Source organism: Mastacembelus armatus, chromosome 13 (assembly GCF_900324485.2).
Source record: "Mastacembelus armatus chromosome 13, fMasArm1.2, whole genome shotgun sequence".
NCBI lineage: Eukaryota > Metazoa > Chordata > Actinopteri > Synbranchiformes > Mastacembelidae > Mastacembelus > Mastacembelus armatus.
Genome location: NC_046645.1, coordinates 22,755,085 through 22,776,880, shown reverse-complemented (window position 1 = coordinate 22,776,880; position 21,796 = coordinate 22,755,085). Strand labels below are relative to the sequence as shown.

General features: G+C 40.3%; 1 protein-coding gene across 7 annotated transcripts in view; it reads right to left on the bottom strand.

Annotated features, from left to right (window-relative positions):
- Window positions 1-21,796, bottom strand: part of ryr1b (ryanodine receptor 1b (skeletal)) — a 65,136-nt gene that overhangs the window by 41,637 nt on the left and 1,703 nt on the right. For all 7 annotated transcript variants that reach the window (XM_026317693.2, XM_026317685.2, XM_026317710.2 and 4 more), the window contains exons 2-27: window positions 11,772-11,894; window positions 11,565-11,666; window positions 8,318-8,392; window positions 8,143-8,221; window positions 7,837-7,949; window positions 7,629-7,728; window positions 7,277-7,373; window positions 7,104-7,178; window positions 6,680-6,836; window positions 6,425-6,589; window positions 6,111-6,232; window positions 5,098-5,284; window positions 4,699-4,834; window positions 4,509-4,604; window positions 4,061-4,179; window positions 3,794-3,927; window positions 3,401-3,642; window positions 3,122-3,314; window positions 2,486-2,702; window positions 2,284-2,388; window positions 1,723-1,826; window positions 1,524-1,607; window positions 1,267-1,426; window positions 861-1,008; window positions 529-734; window positions 82-256 (exon numbers count right to left, since the gene is read on the bottom strand). In XM_026317693.2, coding sequence (XP_026173478.1) covers window positions 82-256; window positions 529-734; window positions 861-1,008; window positions 1,267-1,426; window positions 1,524-1,607; window positions 1,723-1,826; window positions 2,284-2,388; window positions 2,486-2,702; window positions 3,122-3,314; window positions 3,401-3,642; window positions 3,794-3,927; window positions 4,061-4,179; window positions 4,509-4,604; window positions 4,699-4,834; window positions 5,098-5,284; window positions 6,111-6,232; window positions 6,425-6,589; window positions 6,680-6,836; window positions 7,104-7,178; window positions 7,277-7,373; window positions 7,629-7,728; window positions 7,837-7,949; window positions 8,143-8,221; window positions 8,318-8,392; window positions 11,565-11,666; window positions 11,772-11,894 — 3,514 coding nt within the window. The remainder of the gene's footprint in view (window positions 1-81; window positions 257-528; window positions 735-860; window positions 1,009-1,266; window positions 1,427-1,523; window positions 1,608-1,722; window positions 1,827-2,283; window positions 2,389-2,485; window positions 2,703-3,121; window positions 3,315-3,400; window positions 3,643-3,793; window positions 3,928-4,060; window positions 4,180-4,508; window positions 4,605-4,698; window positions 4,835-5,097; window positions 5,285-6,110; window positions 6,233-6,424; window positions 6,590-6,679; window positions 6,837-7,103; window positions 7,179-7,276; window positions 7,374-7,628; window positions 7,729-7,836; window positions 7,950-8,142; window positions 8,222-8,317; window positions 8,393-11,564; window positions 11,667-11,771; window positions 11,895-21,796) is intronic.

Here is a 21,796-nt window from a genome sequence, read left to right as displayed (position 1 = left end):
GGCCTACGTCAGGACATAATTCATTTGCACTGTACTGTGCTAATGCTGATCAAGCACAGTAAAATGAGCTTTAACTCTTACCCTCCCCAATCTCAATGTCTTTGAAAGCCATCTCCGAGCCTGAGTCACTGATCAACATTTCTCCGTTGAGGGTAAACATGATGTTCATCTCAGTCAGGTCGATCATACAACCAACTACATCACCAGACTGCCATTGGCGACCAAATGGTTCATTGCCAATGTGCCATCTTTGAGCCTGGACAAAATTATATTAATTATCATTAAATTAACTAAAAAATACAATGTTCAACAAATTCTCAGTCAGTTTCGGGCTATAGTATTTCAGACCTAGATTTGTCTTAGTGTTGCCTGGTTAGATAATAACTTGTATTTAAATTGAGATAGGCCAGATTTCAGCTCCTCAGATTCTAAGTTCTGAGTTTTAGGAAGAAATCTACGCAACTTATTACCTATGCTGAACTATACTGAATTGGACAGACACTGCTGTATCTAAAGATGTGGACTGACCTTGTTGCCATTAAAGACGTAGGCCAGTTCATCTGCTCCCAGTTCAGTGTCAGAGTGGACATTAGGACGTGCCCAGCCGACTCTCATCTCCCCCGTGGTCACTGCCTCAAACTCAAAGTACCATTTCCCTTGGGTGATTGCATATGTCTTCTCTGCCCTAAAGATTCGTACTTTGTCCCCACGGGTGTTTTCAAGGCCATGGGCAGCTGCAGAAAAAGAAAGAAGATGAGATTGCGCTTGAGATACTGGAAATGTCCTGGCTGGGCTTTAGGATTTTTGAAATTGCACAATATATTGTATTCAATACAATACCATGAGCTAAAGTGACTTACTGCTCTCCTGATCTGGAGGCTCAATGTTGTAGCCATAGCCAATGAGGGTACGGACAGCGTTGTTGACACTGTCTCGGTTGGTTTTCTTAGTTCTCTCATCTAGCAGGTTGTAAGGTACCAGACGAGGGTTTCGCTTATTTAAGATATCCTGGGAAATGTGACAGAATACAAGTTTATAACAAATTTAGGAAAAATATATAACGTATGTGACTACAAATCATTTTACAAAAGAAAAAACCCTGGAATGGGAACATGGCTTAGCCTCTGATGGATTATACACATAGTCTTAAGGTAGATAAGTTAGTTAATACATAGTACATGTATATAAATTTAATGCACAAGACTCTTTCAAAAATATAAAATTAAAGGTTTTCTTAAGACTTGGAAAATGACTGAAAATGGTTACCTGCACAATACTGTAGGTCCATCCTTGGCGTACCCGGTCCCTTGCCCAAACATTATGACCATTTTCTGCCAGTTTTTCTACCAGCTGGTTCTGATTTGGTGTCAGTTTGACATGGCTGAGGTCAAGGGGGGCAGGCTTGTATCCATTACTCATCACATAGCTAGCAAAGACATAGAATACCATATTTACATACACAGGTAGATAAAAATAATGCAGAAAGTTAGTTTATACATCCAAAAATATCCTTGTCGCCATACGTCTTGGGCAGCTTTATCTTCTTGAGATTCTCTTCTGCTTTCTCGTCACCCATACCAACATGGCAACCCAGTGCCAAGAGAGTCCTGTAGGAGTCATTAGCACAGGCATCACCAACAGCATCCAAGGACATAAAATTTCTCCTCTGACCCTTACATCTCTGGAGGGTAAACCTCTAAAAAGCTTTAATTTCAAACTCACTTGAGAGTCTCGCCAGACATCTGCAGATTGTAGTTCCTCTCCGGTTCAGGGAGGTTCTGGAAATCCACCAGGCAAGGGTGAAGTTTCTTGTTGTCATCCCTGAACTGTGGAGAAAGATGGCAGTAAGTTACTAATTAGCACAACACACCAATAAATAAATACTTACATTTTATACTATAAAAATAGGACTTGTGATTCTCTAACTTTCCCCATACACAATGCAAAAGCAACAATGAATTTTGTGTAAATCACTGGTGTTTAAATAGAACGGTGGGTTTAGGGGTGCTTAGCCACCACTACATGCCTGCATTTGTCCCAAAGGTATTTGAAATGGGTACTAGTTTTTTCATACAACTGAATGACATGCCATGTTTTGAGAAAATGTTTAGAGTAAATCACATCCCAGGCTCCTGTATTAAACACTAAACTACGGTGTGATTTTTAGCATAAAATGAACACATGGCAATTTGAAAAATCTCTCTGCTCCAAAACATCTAAAGTTGTTCCTATCAATATTCCTCTAGTGCTGCTTCTCCAATGCAGTCTTGGGTCCATACTTACAGTCCCATAGGTCCAGCCCTGCTCAATACGTGTGACAGCCCAGAGCTCATGAATGTTCTCTGCCAGCCTCTCTCGGATACGCTCTAAGTGAGGTGGTAACACAATCTGTACAACAAGGGAAATGTCCAAAACAAAAAGAAACTACTTCAGCAAGTTCTTTCATGACATGAGCAAAGTCTGATTTTAAGTTTTGGGTTCTTACCTGAACAGTGTCCACAGGGCAGGGGGTGAACGAGGTATGGGTGAGGGACAGGGTGGGGCCCAGCAGGTTGCGCACACCATTGAAATCATGTTTGTACTCCTTGATGGGTTCAATACGCATCCTCTCCCTTGGCAGCAGAGCCTCGTAGCATGGGGCATAGCCAGGCGGGGGCATGAACTTAAAGTCTCCATGACGACCACCAAGGAGGAAACGAGCCCTGAGGTGAGACAAACAGAGTCGGCCCTGGTCTTTATCTATTTGACAGAGAGCGTTAGATAGTACTAAAGTCCTTTATGGAAACAATGCCTTAGTGTTTGTCTTAGAGTGTGTTTCCCTCCGGGCTCTCATCCGTCACTTCACTACAAGTCCACCACTGTGAGCACAGTGAGGGATCATTACATGCAGAAATCTGCAGATTTCTCTGAGATTCTTTGAGATTCTTTGAGAGCTCTAGAGATCATTTAAAATATTTCAATGCATTTGTTGAATTAAAATAAAAAAGAATTTTAAGTCATGTAAAATACATGACTGCTTGAAGATGAATCATTTACAGTAAAATATTCTGTTGATTATAATGTTTTTTGATAAAATGAAACTAAAGAACAAGAAAAAAATAGAATAGTGGAATAAACTTACTTGACTCCAGCAGAGAAGCTGATGACAGGGAAGAAGAGGCCATCCACATTGAAGTTTTCAAACATGCCCTGAACTGGGTGGCCATTAATACGGAAGGAGATACTGGGCACACTCAGATCCAGACAGCAGCTGACAACATCATCAGCAGCCAGAATGTGTGCATTGGGAGAAGCCACCTGGCGGGGTACAGTACCTGAACACAGAGCAGAGTAAGGAAGTCATATACCATACAACATCATGGAAAATAGCATAGTAAATAAATTAGGTGGCTTATCCTACCTGACCATAGATACAGTCCATCAAAGCCGTACGAGTAGAGGTCATCTCCCACACCATTGCCTCCCCAGCCTTCTCCTCCACCAGGGTAGGGGCTGTAGCCCTCTGTCATAGCCCAGCCCACACGCAGGTGTGAAGACTGCGCTGTCACAAAGGGTTCCACATAGTCTACCATCATCTCATAGTACCACTTCTTATATTGCGTGGACCCCTCACATGTACCCAGGAAGATGTTGGGCCTCATACTGAAAAGAGATGAGACAAGAACAGCGATAAACTTGACACAACAGTCAGAGTGACTGATGAATTAGAAAAAACCACAAACGTGTTAAAAACAAACCCTAATAATTAACAATCTATACCCTTTGTACTATTAAACAACAGAAATTTAAATACCTGGTGGCATAATTAACAATGTTGGTCTGCAATAAGAGGTCACGACCCGGAAGCAGGTTTTCAGTGATGAGGTTCTGGTTGGACCTCACAGCTACACCATTACACACACAAAGAGAGCGCAAAACATCCAGGACCTACGGTGGGACAGAGACAGAGATCATCTTTATGTTTCAATGTGGGACAGCATTTCAAATCACCTAAGAAGAAGAAGTGTTTGGTGAAGCAGGGAGACCTGCCAGTGTCACCTCACAATGGAAAAAGACAAACCTTATGGTTCCGTCCATGCTTGTCCAGAAGAGAGATGATGGATTTAATGTGGTTCTCTTGGATAATGTTCAGAACCTCTGGGCTTTCAATTAGCACGCAGTACAGCACCTCAAGAATACCTAAATGTATCGAGAGGAGGAATATGACATTTTCTTCAAAACCAATGCATGAACAGGAGAAAATGTAGCAACTTCAGACATGTCATTAATAAGATCATTATCTAAAAAACTAAATAGATTGATAGATAAATTAAATACATAAAACAGTCCCAATAAATCACTGCAAATCATCCATGCATTACTAATTTTGTAAATAATTTGTACTTTCCTTGTGTATTTGTAAACTGTGTCTAACACCTACAGTAGATCCAGCCAACTCTTATAAATAATTAGCCAGTCCTGTAGATCAGCTCTAATTTGTGGAAAGTGGCTGCATCAGTAAATGATACCTGAAGAGGCCTCTAGACGGTCCAGCTTGCTGACCAGCCAGTCCAGGTTGTCACAGAATAACGCACAATTAGAGCGGTTCCCCCTGATTAGAGAAGCTGTTTAGTGGAAGCAAAGAGAAAAATAATGTTACTTTAAATGCGTCATTTAACTTTAGTGTTGTATTTGTAGAGTTCATAGTTATTCTACTACCCAGCAGCTCATAAAGGAGGTTGACAATCTCCTTCCAGGACTCTGCAGCTTCCTCCCCAGCAAATTCGGAAAAGTGGGCAGCAGTGTTGTAAACATTCAGGCGGTCGATGCACTCCAGCACGATGGTGATCATTCCCTGACAATGAAAACAGAAAGTCAGGGACCAGAAAGCAAAAAGAGAAAGCAACAAAAAGGTAAAGGTAAAGAATATTGAGCTGTGTGTGTGGTGTGTGTCTGCACACCCAAATCAAAAGTTTTCTTTCACTACATAAAAAAATTCCTCAGTGGTGTCAAAAGTGCCAGATCCACTTTGTGCTAAGTAATTTATTAAGTTACTGGAATAGATAATAAAACTCATGACCTGTACAGAGAAAGTCCGAGGACATGCTTATAGATTACCTCCTCTTGGAAGAGGTTCTGCCGGTTGCGGAGGGAGCGCAGCTTTGTCTGTTTCTCCTCGTGCTCCAATTCCTCCTCAGGTGGACGGAAGTAGAAGATGAGATCCTGGAGAGAGAGGATGACCCCCTCCAACGGTAGTGACACAGTCACTGGTGACTTGTTCTTTCCACTGAGAGAGTCCAATCCCCTGAAAAACAAACAGATCAATCATTAATCTACATTTTTAGTTTTTTTTAGTTTGCATTTTACAGATCAAAAAATGGCCACATTATGATATGAATACTGTACATTACATGCAATTTCCAAAAAATAATGTTTATGAACAATACATTAATATAAATATCCCTGTATCCTGTCACAAAGACAAAATTTCAAGCCATTCGCTCACATTTGAAAATGTGTGTACTAGGGCTGTCAAAGTTAACGCGTTAATGATTTTATTAACGCAGTGCATATTTCCTGTCTGACCCGTGGCCTGGCCCATAGTAGGAGAAATTGAAAATGCAGCCATGGACAGTAAAGAGTGCAGCAGCAAACAGAAATGGAGAAAGAAAAAGGTCTCAACGGTAAATTCATTTACAAAACGATGTCCGATGGTTCTGTCGACAAGACAAAAGTTGTCTGCATTTATTGTCAATGTGAACTAAATTGGTTTGTCTGTTTGAGCAACTGGCTCAGTGCAAAGAAAGAAATAATGGAAACTTGTGTTTTTTCTATGTTCTTTTTTTCCATGTGTTTTTCTTTGAAAAACATATCTACCACCTTTGAAACATGTCTATGTTCTTTATGCTGTATGTTTAGGGTGGTTTCACTAATAGTAAACATACATTAGCATAAAGCATCTATGTTTGTCCATGCCCATGTTGATTAGAGTATTAGAAACTTGAGAAGTATTAAATCAAGGTACATTTAGAACAGATAATGTGCAATTAATCACCAGTTAATTCATGACAATCATGCGATTAATTGTAATTAAATATTTTAATCGATTGACAGCCCTAGTGTATACATACTTGATGAACTGTCTGAAGAGGCCTATAGTGCTGTAAATCATCCGAGCAGCCTGAGACTCTTCTGTTTGGGAGCGGGACACAGTAAGGGCATCATCCATATGACCCTCCTGGTGCAGAATGGCCTGGATAAAACAACATAATTATGTCACAGATGAAATGGCCCGATTCTCTCTGTCCTGCAAGGCCCATTTCTGGTCACTGTGTTATGAAAAAGAAATAAAAGTATGTTTACCTTTGTATTTAAGATGCCAGAAAAATGTTTAAGAAAATTTTACAGTGTGGAAAAGATTACTGCAACACCTCTTTTTTCTTACCTTTCTCTTCATCATTCCCAAACGAGCTGCTTTGGCATCCAGGGCAGCGTATGTGAGCCACAGACCTGTGGACGCATGTTGGACGAAGCACATGGACTCGCCATACTTTATCTCTGGAATGCCCATCCCCTCGACATCACGCTTCTGAGCCACCTCTACCTTTTCCTGCTCAGGGTAACGAGAAGAAAATTAGAGGTCAGTGAGAGAAGAAATCATAATATAATGACAGACGGAGAATCGAAAGACAATTCTGACCTTTGAAGCACGGAAACAGAAAGCGGACAGTTTGGTGTTGGCCCTCTCTGGGTCGACCACCAACAGGCCCTTTTCCTCATCCAGACACAGGTACCGGCCTGTGGTGATGTGGCGAATACGAAAAGACTGCCCCCACTTCATGTGGCTACCACTCCAGCTGCAGATAGAAAGTGGAAAAAAAACATATTAAAAATCAAAAAGCCTTTTAACTATTACTATTCTGTAAACGTCATTCTATGAAAAAAACAAATGACACAAAACCAAAGTAAGGTAACTGGTCATTGCTTGCATTTACGCAGAGATTCCTAAATGTGCATAATTACATAAGGAAATGATGCACATTTTAGACGCAACAACAAACACACCTGGAATAAATTTCATCCCTTGAATAAATAATAAATTTATGCCTTGAGGGGACATTTACCTGATTCTGAGAGGCTCCAACCTCCACAGGGATCGAGCCTGACTGCACACAGTACCACCTTCATAGTGAGCCATCCTATAGCAGAGTCGGGGCAGATGCATGTACAGTCATGTGGTATCAGATTAGCAGGACATTCTGCAGCTCACAGCTGTTGTGTTTATGTTTCTTCTCACCTGCGCTTTTCTTCTCCTTCCTCTGGTGTCGCGATGGCCAGACATTCGTCCATGTGGCCGTGGAACAGCCTGAGAACGTGGCCTCCTGTCAGAAACCCTGAGAGGAAGAACACACACGGTCAGTGTGTATAATGTGTGGACATTAGTGTATATGTATATTTTTCGTTAAGCATAGTCCAGAATATGTTAAGCATACACTCCCTATTCTCTAATAGCATCAATCATCTCCCGCACAAATCATCAAATGTTCTCCGTGATCACAGCTGACAATTTGAAATACATCAATATCACATCTGTGTGTTTCAAAGTATCCACAGCTGCACAGCATTGGTGGTGTAAAGCAGGTTATTACCCTCAGCTAGTTCACATCCAGAACTAATTGGGTTCATGTTCCATAGAGTCTGCATGAAGGAGGCGTCCACCATCAGATCTCCACTGGCGTAGGACAGGTGCTGACGACAGAGGACAAAAAAAAGAGGCGAAAGGAATAAGCAGAACTTATACATGTCTAAATCCTCCACTGTGAAACAGCTAAGTAGAGGGAATATAAGGACTCTTACCAGGTATCGCTCAGAGGACACACTGACGAGGATGAGGTCATCACCCACCCTGACCTTTTCACCTTCTGACCTTTGTTTAGAGGCTGGATGAATGGTCCACCAACATGCCTCACCTGCAAGATCAAACAGAAATACACTGCTAACTCCAGTCATGTCAACAACTTTGTTTAAATTCCAGCACTATTAGGCACACAAGAACTTTTTAACAACATTACAAGATGAGAATGAGTTTCAGTAATTAGCTAAATTCAAGCTTAGAAAAACATGCATTCTGTTGTAAAAAAGTTTTTCAAGTTTGGTTTTTACCAGTGGAATCTTCTTGCAGACCCACGTCAAAGGCGAGCTTGTCTGTCAGTGACCGTGATGTAGTCAGACAGCTCAGGTACTGGGGAGAAAGTTTTTATTCAGTACATGACACAAATACAGGTACACCTTTGGGCTTAAACTACAGTGACCAAACTGGCCTTAGAGATAAACCTACCATGCCTGAGTGGTGGTGTCTCAGAAGGATGGCATGACCGTACAGTAAAGTACGATGACCTCCACCTTGGGACGACTGCAGAGGAAGAAGACAGAGAAATATTTAAGAGACCACCCTGAAATGACTGACCTCCCACAGGGAGGGACACAAGAATATATTTTTGAAGGTTCAGATTGTCAGTTAGTGCAAATGACTGGTGCACAACAAATATTCACCAACCTGATTCTTTTTTTGTTTTTCAAGACAGATTATTTTACAATTCTCTGCTGTATGTAGCACTGTATGCTGAATTTAACATTGCTATATGTTAATATATCAATATATACTGCATATGATGAGCAAGTATACTTAAAAGTAATCACTGTTGTCTTCAATGGGCAAAATGCAAAGTGTTTAACTTGAATGTGTGTTGTTCTCAAAAGTTTTTGAAATGTTTTAATGAGTCATATTGTACATGGACAAACAGTGATCACTCATTTATTTCCCAAAACATACACACTACACAACATTTTGAATTAATTCTTACAAAAATACAGAAAACACATCATTAAAACAGCAGTCTGGCCATACTACTGAAACTAGGATGACACAATGCTATGAATTATAATTTACAGTGATGGCATCCCATTAATGTGATGAATTTTGACACTACGCAAAACAGATTTTTACAATCCCACAAAAAGGCAAACACAACATTAAACTAGCCTACCTTTTCTCAAAATCCAGCAATGATGAAACAAGAAAACACAATTACTGTGGCAGTTGAAGACAGATTAGCCAAAACAACCATTCAGTTCAGTCTACAATGCTAAGCCTTGATGTAGGGTTAAGCACCCATAATCCACTGAGATAAATCAGGGGCAGGTTTGTCAAGTGCTAGCACAATACTATTAACCCTGGTCCACATCAGCACTGGGCTCAGTTAAAACAGGTGTTGGTGGTGTGTATGTTTTCCCTATTGTGTGTGTTTGTATTAAAGAGGAGATAGGCCTGTCCAAAGCTCTGGGGGTGTCCAGTTTCTCCATCCATCCAGTGGGTAAGACTCTCAACTGGGCTTCATGCCATGCTATTCTGATCTTCCCGCTCACCATTAGAAAGGTCTGGCTCACCCAAATCTTCCAGCTCCTGTGAGGCCAGAAACTGCCCAAACTAGACACGATAACGCAGCATAAAGGAGGCTGAAATTCCACTAACCTCGGCCAGATAAGGTTTCATTCATCTGTGTTTTTAAAAAGGTGAGATAATTATGATACTGGGTTTTCTGTTCATGTTCTTTGCAAAACTCTTTATTTCTTTACATTCTAAAATGTTGTTTTTATAAGGCACCTAAATTCATTAAAATGTACTCTCACAAATTTTAATGTTACATATTTCAAATACATTTTAGAAAGTTTTCAAATTGGGTTTTCCCCCATACCCCAGAGTGCCAGCTAACAACACCAATCCTGGATGGATTTGTCACAGTATGACTGCTGAATGTTAAAGCCTACGACTTCCTGCTTGCTGCAAATACATCATACAGTGATACAAAATCACCTACGTTTGGCTAATTATCCACCAGAGAAAGAACAACTGCACCATCAAACAGCTACGTTTGAGCTACTTTAAACTTTTATATATAGTGTGGACTTCCATGTCTTAGTTAGCCACGTCAGATCAAGCATCTGATTATAGCCAGTTTTTGCAGAAGCATGAATTCAGTATGGAAAAGGAGGACATAAATGAACATCACCAGAGACTAACAAAAAACACGATGTTGAAGCAAAAGAAACAACATCAAGCAAGGCATGGTAACGCTTATGACAAGGGCATTAGGAGAAATGTGCTAGTGATATTTCTGCAAGAACTGCAAATGAATGATGCACTGATACACCGACACAGGTGGAACTATTAGGAAAAAAGAATAATTGAAATACTACAGCCTGGACATAATATTTTACAGTGCAGATTCAGCCAATTTAAGTCAAATTATTCAAATATTTTCTCACTATTAATGTTTAAGTTTTCTGTAGATAAAGAGCAGTGCAGTACAAAAAGTTATGCAGAATGAAACTATGATTCCTTGAACCCCTTGTTGCCAAGAGGTGTACAGAGCAATCACCACCTTGGGGTGAGAGCTAAATGTATGTGATCGATCGAACACATTTTATTGAACAGGACATCCAGTGGGCAACAGGACAGGAGCGACTTGAGGACAGCTGGCAGGTCAGTTAGGACACATGAAATACGACATGTTAGCAGACATACCCATTTGTCCAAATCGACTGCCTGCTTGGCAGAAAGCAAGAAGGGAAGGGGAGGGGAGCTAGGTCAGAGAGCAAGTAAAAAGATCTATTCAAAATAAAATAAAAGCAAAAACTAACTCAATCTATGGTGCTCACATAGACTGAAGGATCATGATGCACATTAATGCTATAATATGAAACCTCAAATCGTTATATACTTATTGTCCGTGCAATATGTGTGATCCATAAGTAAACGAAAAAGCAGCCCCACAAAAAAAGTCAAGAGCTGAACCATGTTATCAAACCAAATGAATAGTCAGATCTTTTAATATTACACAGCCAATTCATGTTACACTGGTGTTTTAGTATTGTAACTAAATATAATCACAAATCCAGACACTGTATTTCAAGAGTACATACACATACATCAGCTTTATATCATAACACATAATTATGTTATATAAAATATAATAATGAAGGACTAAAAATGTGTTACATATATGACCTTCATAGCTCATAGACTTGACCTGACTAAAAATAATAATCCTTTAGGAAATATTCTCAGTTTCCTTCAATAGCAACTTTATATATCCAGGCCAAAACAGAAAGAGAGCCTGTGGACCTGTTTAGCCTAGAATGTATCCAAAAGAATATGTCTACAAACAAGTCTACAATTAAAAATGTTTGTTAGACAGACAACAGAGCAAAGCTGCCACCTTCTAAATGAAACTTCTGACATTCAGCTGCTGTTGTTATGACATGGCTCCAGACTGTAGGTATAATGTGTTGTTAAGATTTTGGAAATAGAAATTAAATTGCTACGTATTTTCTTATGTAACACTGAGCAAGACAGCAAACATTTCCAAAACTGTTGTAACAAAGTCTGTCTCTATCATGTGCCATTAATAAGCCATGTTCTTCTAAAGTGCCTACTCATCTCTCACAGCTCTGCAAAAACTGTAAAGTCTCCATCCTGTGCCACTCCTATTACTTGTTTTATCTGTCTCTGTCTCTGAGCCTACCTCGGTCATCTCCACCGTGTTGGCCAGCATCTCCTGCAGAGCACGGACCGACAGGGACTGCTCCAGAATGAAGGTACATATGGCCAGGTCTGGGGGTACATTCTGTTTGAACATTTAAACACAGCACACTGGTGAAATGAAGCTGAAAAAACAAGGTAACAAACAGTAGAGGACGAACAAGGAGGAGGAAGGGTACCAGCATCCTACCTGAGCGTTGGATGTGGTTTCCAGGAAGCAGAGACGGTTCCCAAAGCCCTCGCAGGACAGACATAGCTTAATCTGCTGCTCCTTCAGGACGGAGGCAGTGCACTGTAGAACAACCTGGTCATCCTGCAACCAGTATATAAACAAACAGCCTTTTACTTTCTGAGACATTATTTGGAGCTCATGTTCCAAATTAGGCTTATAACCACACTATTCTTGACTATTCTTACATTTGAAAATTTTTTCCTGCTGCTTGTCTCTGCTAGGGAGGCTTTTTCATATTTTAGTACACCACTTAAAAGCACCAAATAAAACTGGCTTGACTTGACATTTGGCAAATGCATTGTTATATACATACTGACCTTTTATTGACTAAACAGACATGCTTTGTGAGGAGTGCAAAGGGAGAAAAGTCGCCTGCAGCACATTTTAAAAAGGCACTTGCTGTAGAGTGACTAAAAGTGCTGTTTACTGTATGTGCAAACAGGAATGATCAGACCTGAAGAACAACACTCATTATTATATCTCTTATCCTTTTTACCACTGTATTCCTTAGTGTATGCACATTAGCAAACTCTTGAAATGTTTTGAATCATAAAAATAGACGGCTGCATTAATTTCTGTTAAATTTATGCAGGTGATCATGTTTAAATTGATTTGAACTTAAACTGCAGCAATAAAAGCACTCTGAAAAATAATGTAGATCAGATGTTCACTGTGATGGATGACACAACTGAACCAAGAGCCTCCTCACTGATGTTTATGTCATAGCTAAATGACTGCCTGCAGAGTGAAAAAAATGCATAAAAAATGTGGAAACGCAATAATTTGACTGAATGCAGGGGCAGTACAATAGATGCAGCTCAATTACACAGAATGCTAACAGACAGTAATTTGCTGCTCCTTGTCAATGCCTGGGCCTTCCATGGCCGGGTGTAAATACAGCGATAAACACCCCTCCCCTGTGAAACCCACACCTGACACTCTCCATTCTCAGCTGTTCCTGCTCCTCAGTCATTCTGACTATGATTCCTCTCTGCAGTTCTGCACAGATACCTGGCTTTTCTCCCCTCTCACCTAACAATTAATGAATCACTCTGTCTTCTCATTCTTGAACAGCTCACCATCTTTTCATGGTGATTATGCACCACAATGTGTCATTTAGGAAAATAGGCAGCAACTTCAAAGCAAGGCTGAGGGCAGCACTAGAGTTTGTATGGTTATGTTTATGGCGCATAGTAGGAAAATGGAAAGTGTTGCAGATCAGTGACCTTGTAACATCTACTCCGCTCTTATACCCAGAGGCCTCTAGTGTTTCTTTGGCTGAAGATTCTCCCCTCTTTCTTTGGCTGGGGTATCATCTATCTCTCCTCAGCCTAGAAATGTCTGCCTCGTCCTGTCCTCGCGTTTCCTGCTTTACACTGCAGAAAGTGGAGCAATGTGCCCTCTATCTATCACTGCAGACACGAACAACACCCCTCAATGGGAAAGTGAAAAATTACTAAATCAGTATATGTACCATACAAACATGACACTTTAGTAAAATTGATGAACCTCAAAGGCATCACAAATGAAGTTGTAGGATATGGTGCCCATCTCCCACGTACAACCTTAGCATCAACCCGCTCCTTTTTCACAGCAGTAGCTGCAGGATATGCCCTACAATGACATGGATCTTGGTTTATCAGGACTGACTACAGAGCACAGCTGTTCTGAAACCAGGCATCACCACAGAGAAGCTGAGAAAGTTCAGCTGAACTGGGCTGAGAACAGTAAAAAATGGGCTAAACTGGTTGTGTTTTGAGGACATTGCATTCAGACTCAGACTACAGTCCCCGTTAAGGAGATAAGACTGAGCTAGTGGGTGTCTAAAAGCAGACTGAAGTAACTTAGGGACTCACTGCTCTTAGACAAGATGTGTGATCGGATGACAAGGGTAGATGGCATATGCCCCAGTGTCACACAGCAGTCCTAGCCAGTGGCTTCCATCTATTTCTACATCCTGAGTGTCAATTGGCAGATTTACTCTGCTTCAACCACATCACCAATAGAGGCAAAATCCAAAGCAAACTCTTATTTATGTGACATCTGTGACAAACCATAAATCTAACAAATTAGGGTATTTTTTGATTGTGTGGCTGTTTTGAATGACTTATAACACCACCTCAGACTTATACAGTCTTCTGTCAAGTGCATCAGCAACTACAGACCTGTGTCCTTCCAAGAGTGTTGCTCAATCCACTGAATCGCTTCCAGTCTGACCATGTGAAAAGCCGACATGGAGCCCACACAAACCCTGAAGCTTAACTCTGCTTTTTATTAATAGAAGCAGCTTTCAGGATGTGACGGATGTGCTCCTGATGCTTTATTGTAAGCCAGCTACAAGTCCTGATTATTTGTTAATCTCACACGACCGTATATGATGGAGCCAAGACATGAAAGTCGTGCTGAAAGCCAGGATATGGTGGTTATCACCTACCTGACCCACTGAACTTTTACCTGGGCTGCATGTAAAGACGTGTTCATGAAACACATGAAGTGCCGTCAGCACAGTGACTATGGGGTCACAGCCAAACAATGTTCAGCCTTGGCAGCTGAAGCATCTGGGCTATGTGTTTGCTTGGGGTCATAGGGGGAGACAGACACAATTGTATGTAAACTAACAGACACACCCTAGTGAGACTTGGGTAATGCAGCATATATTTACAGCCAGAGGTAGAATTCATCTGAAAGCAGACACCTTTGTATAATCTGTTTTATGGTGCCCATGCAGAGGGGGTGTAGGTAGAGTCCCCCAGACAAGCAGACCCACTGCCAACCTGACACAGGAGGCAAACAAGCAAACAAACAGTAGTTAAAGATATTTGATTCCTCCTATCATGCTCTGCTAGACAAGGAAGCAAGACAGAGTGGGAAATGAAAGGTAATGCTATGACTATGACCATAGCTGGTACAGTACAATGGTGTTGGCAGAGAGTGAGTTAGAGTTTAGTGTGTTTGTGCACAATATCCCTAAGTGATAGCCCAGAGGTGATAACATATCATTTTCTCTGGTAGCCTGATGTGTGATTTTTAGTCTCATCTGATGCTATGATATAAATTAACACCAGCATCTGGCTAAGTCGATAAATTGATAACTGCAGGTGGGTGTTCATCTTTTTCACTAATCAGCTGGTTTAGTGTATGTGTGAAACTGACTGGTGTCTTTATAATCCATTAGTCACTAGCTTGACCAGTAACGCACCAACAGGGTTAGTACAACAAAAAAGTTGAAATCTTTAGGACATATCAACGATGTTATCACATGAAGAAAACTCAAAGAAGATGGTACATGACAAATATAAAACCACTTGCTGCTTTTTATTTTAGTGTGTTTTGCTGACGTATTTATATATTTCCTTATCTGGACCCTGGACAGGTCCCCAGTCCATCACAGGGCCACATAGAGACAAACAACCTCACACACTCACACTCACTCCTATGGGCAATTTAGAGTCACCAATCAACCTGACATATAGAAAGGCCCCTGCTGGGTTTCAAACCAGGAACCTTCTTGCTGTGAGGCAACAGTGCTAACCACTAAGCTACCACAGTAGAATCCATGATTCATGAATATTTTGTGTTTATTTACAATAATCTGAAGTTAAAAGGTTAATTATTGTAGTTCAAACTATTTCAATATTTAACATCTTTAATCCTAGTGTTCATTCTTGACTGTTTAGTATTTATGTTTATCTCAGTATTGTTTACTATTTAGCCACTGCTGCCACAGTCTCAAATTCTAAATTGACAAATCACCACAACTGTGCCACTGAAAACCTGCCCAGTAATCAAACCACTCTCATCAAATGAGTAACAGCCATTCTTTCTTTATGGTTCCAGAGTCTCTGATCAGTGTGCTGATGCCAGCCACCACAGGACACTGAGTATATTTCTGCAGACATAAAAAGAGTGACAGCTCATTGGACAGTATGTGGGTGGAGGTAAGAAGAGTTCGATAAGGTAGAGGGATGAATGGTGATGGGGTTTCCCTTTGAAAACTAGAAAAGAGCAGAGATATATGCTCCCTGACAGGCTGCAGTCTGAAGAGAGCCTCTGGCATCCTCACTTGTGAAATAATCTGATATTGCTCATGTTTTCTAGTCTGATGCTCAAATATCTCAGAGAAAAAAAAATTCCTACCCTGCCGTCCTCGTTAGTCACTGACCCATATATATTCCAAACACGTCTGTCATGTATCATTATTTCCAAAAACTGAAAGGGCTATTTTTTACTTTTTTCTCTGAAGTTGTTCTCTTTTCAGAAGCAACGCCTCTAATACATTTCACAATTAGACTCTTTTTATTGTCCTGGTATAATACCCCCCCACCCCCAATCACCTCACACTGTAGACTGAGGGCTTTGGGTCTGTGCTATATGAGGATTAGAAAAGAGTCTCTGAAGCTTCGTGTATCTGAGGCTCTCCCTACACACCAGGTCTACACACCTCTAAAAAGCCCAAGTCATTTCCTTAAGTCATGTTCACAGATAGAGATTTAGCACTGGACAAGTATTACCTTGTATTGCAGGCTGCTTCTCAGCATTGGGTTTAGAGATAAACCACTCAAACAAAGAATTAAGTATTATTTTCACTTTTCACTTTCTGTCTCTCCTGCTGTTCATCACTACACAGAACTTTCCAAACCCCTTTCAGTGAATCATAATATTATGCTGGTAGTATTCCCATTGTTCAATAAGGAACCTGTACATACATATATCCTGACATAGTGTGACAATCCTATAATCTTTTAAATCATGAACAACCGAATAGAAATTTAAAAAATCTTTTAAACTAACCTGGGCCAAATCTTCAGCTTAAAAACTTGAATGGTAAAGTTTCTTTATTTTGTAAATGGCAAACTTTGTGTTTCCACCTTCCTTAAAAGTGTCAATAAAATGTATCCTACTCCCAACTTCAGGCTGCTGAGCTGTGTAGCTGCAGTATGAGAGAAAAAGTCCCTGCAGACTGGCTGACAAGGGGACAACAAAAGCAACAATAACTTCTTACATACATATATTTATTTATTATTCCTCTAGAAATAAATATAAGTTTAAACAACATAGACTACACTCTTCAGAAAAAAAATCATATGCAAAATGAGAAAATAAAAATAGAATAAAGCAGTCCAGTCATTATAATTTTATGTAGTGTAGAAATGGCTTTATAACCTTTTCCAGACTGATAGATCTCAATTACTTTCTTTCTCATTTGTTTTTGAATTTCTTTGGATCTTGGCATGATGTCTAGCTTTTGAGGATCTTTTGGTCTACTTCACTTTGTCAGGCAGGTCCTATTTAAGTGATTTCTTGATTGCTAACAGGTGTGGCAGTAATCAGGCCTGGGTGAGGCTAGAGGAATTGAACTCAGGTGTGATAAACCACAGTTATGTTATCTTTTAACAGAGGGGGGGCAAACACTTTTTCACACAGGGCCATGTAGTTTGGGATTTTGTTTTCCCTTAATAATAAAAACCATTTAAAAACTGTATGATGTGTTTACTTGTGTTATCTTTGACTAACATTTAAATTTGTTTGAGGATCTGAAACATTAAAGTGTGACAAACATGCAAAAAAATAAGAAATCAGGAAGGGGGCCAACACTTTTTCACACCACTGTATATCCCTAATGTGGTGTGGATGACTGGGTTTTGGAGATAAGCTATGAAATACAAACGTTCTAGAGACAAAAGAGTTGTGCTGATAAATCTTTTAACTGCACACAGATGAGAACAGTGTCAAGAACATTTAGAGCTTTGTCTTTCTCACATTCTGCTGTTGCTGCTTTCTCTTTCATTTGGTGTGCTCATTGCTCAGTGTTTCTTTTTTTTCTCCGTGGTCTTATTATTTTATTGCCATCCTCTTTTCTCTTCCTTTTTCCATTACCACTGTCACTTTGCTCTGGGCCTGCCCCTCCCGTCCTCTCCTATTTTAGGTAGCTGCACCTGTCACTATCACATTCCCTCCTTCTGCTGACCAGCAGATACTTGGAGGTCTCACTTGGGGCAGAGCCAGCAGAGACTTACAGAGCAGGCACTGAGCACACGAAAACAAGCCGATAACTTCTACCTCTAACAAAAGTCCTCAAAAAAATCTGACAGATGCCACAAATTAAAGCATTTGCTGTTGTCATAACTAATGGTTGTTAATATTGTAATATAAGGAACTGGCAATACTGCCCTTATTTACTTACTTAGGGTTTTTAATTATTTGTGCTTTTTGTGTAATATTTAAATGCATGTGATATTGAATGGGATGTTGGATATGTACACTCAAGGTGGTTCTGGACACCCGGTTTTTATCTGTGGTCCTTTGATTGGATAGTTGGGTGTAACTTCTGAGTACCAGTCAAATGCAGTGGGAATGTGTGCACTTTTGACAGGAAGTGTTGTCTTTCACACACAGTGCTTTGACAAACTCCCTTCATTCACCTCCAACTCCTACATCTACCAGACATCGAACATAAAGCAGCTGCTGCCCTTTGAAATATGTTAAGTCTGGCAAACAGTTGCAATTCCAACATAAAACACGGCCACAGATAAAGAGAAAGCAAAGAACCTTTCTGACCAACAGGCCTGTATAAAACAAAGGTCTATTCCAAAAATGTAATATTGGAGGGGGAGATTTACTGTGCAAGAGAAGCAACACTAAATAGGCCAAATGAAAATACAACCTAGAAGCCTGAGGAAAAAACTCAAATATCAAATATTCCAGCATACATTGGCCCAAATGCAAAGAACGGCAAAAAACTATATTCTTACCTGTGACAGTTAAAGGAGGAGTTCAGCTTAAACATTAAACTACAAATATCTCCCTCCCTTTGTGTTCACGGTGCAAACTAATTTGCAAGTTAATTTTTATAGTTTCATCTCAATCAACTTTCATGCAAACATATTTTAGTAGTGAGACTATGATCCTACAGCTCTACAAACATACCATCCAATTTCCCCAGAGACCTTTTTCTGCCTCAAGACAAACAACTGTCATACAAAACAGTCTAATATTTACCTGCCTGACAAACACATTCTGGGAGATTCTTACATCTTGGAACAAATCATTGTCAGGACAAGGCAAAGGCAGCAATAATGTACCAATGACACACATTTATGCAGATTTCATGCTGTTATCAATGTCCTAATACCAATAGTCCTCTTACTAATAATATTATATATATAATATATATTATTACTAACATATCAATGAAACCCAAAGTCTGAAACAGATTAAAACATCTAAAAATCTAAAACAATACAGGAAGCATTTTAAAATCACAACTAAAATCCTCAGTCTATACTTATTTATTATTAGAGGACAGTATACTTCCAGACACACTGCCATGGTCCTTTGTTTGATTAATTTTCGTGAGGTCTCAGTCTGCTTATTTGGGAGAAGTAAAAAAGAACCTAGCACCAATGGTACAGTGACAGATCTAATCATTAATTGTTTGTGCACACACACACACACACACACACACACACACACACACACACACACACGCACACCCACAGTAGTTTGCCAAACATTAGTGTGACTTTATAACACTTTGCTTATGGAGGCTTCCACTCTTTGTGTTTGTGTCTCGTGCCTGACACCAGACCTGACCACCTCTTTGTTGTGTAAATTGCTGTGACCAAAGCAGACAGACTAACAGTTGCTGTAGCTTATAAGCCTGTGTGTGTGTGATGCTGTTGTCCTGCTGCTGATGTGTTCATCTCTTGGTATCAGCACTTCTAAAGCCCTGCTTTGCTCACACCATCCTCCCCTCCCTCCCCATCATTCATCATCTACCACCATCCCCAAGCTGCTGTGGCTCACTGATACACAGATTATGTCACAGTGTGTGTAAAAGACAGAGACAGAGAAGGGGCTGAGACAACTGGGCTAAAAAAACGGAGAGAAACAACAACATTGTATAACAATGCAACCACATAAAATACATACTGTATTTGAGCTTACTAGGTTAGTGATAATCTGAGCTGCAGAAATGCCTGATCTCACAAAAACACTAAGCAATTCAGACACATTACACTCTAAAGGGGAACAGCAACAACTGATTAATGAACAAAGAAAGATACAGAAGTATAGTGTCATTAAAATGAACACAAAAAAGGGCAAAAAAGTAAGTCACTGGCAGAATCAAGTTTAAAAACAGACACAGTGTAAACCCCCTAATTTGGAAGCTCACCCAACAACAATTATCCTGCCAGTAAGCACTGAATTGTTCACTTGCAGGTCAAACTATATCAATATCACAACTCAGAAACAAGACAACAACCTTTGCTTTCACTGCATTTCAAAGACTATTTCAATATGTAGTAGAACTTGTTTGGCCTTAGTTGTTTAAATGTTGTATTTAGTCTGGTTTTAAGCGTAGCCACATTTAACATATAAATAGCAAACTTAGTGCTTTCTGCATCATTGAGTTGAGATTTCTGCCAGAAGTGACTGGGTAGTCAAGGCCACAAATGTCACAGTTGACAACAATTAAGATTTCTGTTAACCTGACCCACGCAGATGCACACCTGCATCGACACACACACACACACACACACACACACACACACACACTCACACACGCTGTCTCCCAAAGGATGCTGACAAGTAGGACGCCAGCTCCTCTGGTTTCTCCCTCCAGACTGTACGCACTTATAATGGCACACTATAAAAAGAAACTGCTGTTACTGGAACTCCAATATCCCGTCAAACTCAGTCGCCTGTGTGATTCACACCGCAAATGTGGCATTGTGAAACAGTGACACAACTTTTGTCATCACCAGAAGAAAACAGCTCTGTGTTAGCTGATACAGGCTTTTATGTGTTTATAGCACTGTGAGATATTTTAGCAAGCTGAAGTTGTTGTTAAAAACTTTTCGCAAAAATAGAAAAAGAAAGGCTGCTAGCTACTGCAAGCTAAGCCAGTCTCTGACAGTAAATGTGGGGGCTGAAGTGTTGCAGGGTGTTTTATAGGAAGGAGGCTGAATACTAGACACCTGTAGTTCAACAGAGGGTATCCACTTTATCTGAGTGGAGAAAGAATTTAAGTAACTGCCTACAGTACGGCAGGTGGCAAGTCCCACCAGTGAGTGTACACTGTACAACTATTCAAGTGTATGAGTCACAGGCCTGGGCTATATTAGAATAACACAATAATAACCCAGAATAGAATAGTGCAGCACTGCTGAGTAATGGATGTGTGGCCTTTTGTGATGTGAAAGCGATCACTACAGATGTGCTGAAGATGCTCAAAATACATAACACTTTCAGGCTCTCACTATTGGTCCCACTGAGCTGGATTCAGCATTTAAGGACTCTAATCCCCTCTTCCGTTGTTCTTTTACTATTAAACAACCCCTCATGGGAATAAAACCCTAAACGCAGTAGCACAGCACTGCCAAGCTCACACCCCCACAGACTTTCTTCTCATTTGGATGCTTCTCAAACAAGAAACATGTATGCACCATGATCACAGAGCTATTATTAATCCACCTTAGGCTGTTAACCTGTATCACAGGTTATGTAACTCTGAAATGTCTGCTGAGCTAGCTGGTCCAGGTGAGGTAAGAACCCATCTGTGCTCTGACTGCACTTTCATCACACCTCATGTCCCCAGTATAGCTCAGGGAAAGCCCCAGCAGAAAGAACCAGCTGACACACAAAATGTTTCCCATCCTTGGCTTCTAATTAGACGTCTAATAACAAAAACTGTTCGGTAGATGCTTTAATCCAAAGAGCCTTACAGCATCATGAACCCTAACATTTTTAGTCCAGTTTCCCCAGTCAGGATTGAACCCCTGACCCCTTACAGCATATCAAAGATAATCCTATTGAAGTACACATTCATAATTCACATAGAGCTGCATTGTTTTTCCTTTTGAAGTGTGTGTTTCATCTTAACAGAGCCTCCAAAGGACAAACTCACTGAAGACATTCAAAGTGTTTAGCCTTTGTGTAGTTTGTGTTTTAAAAAAACACTTCATAGTTTTGTAATAGAA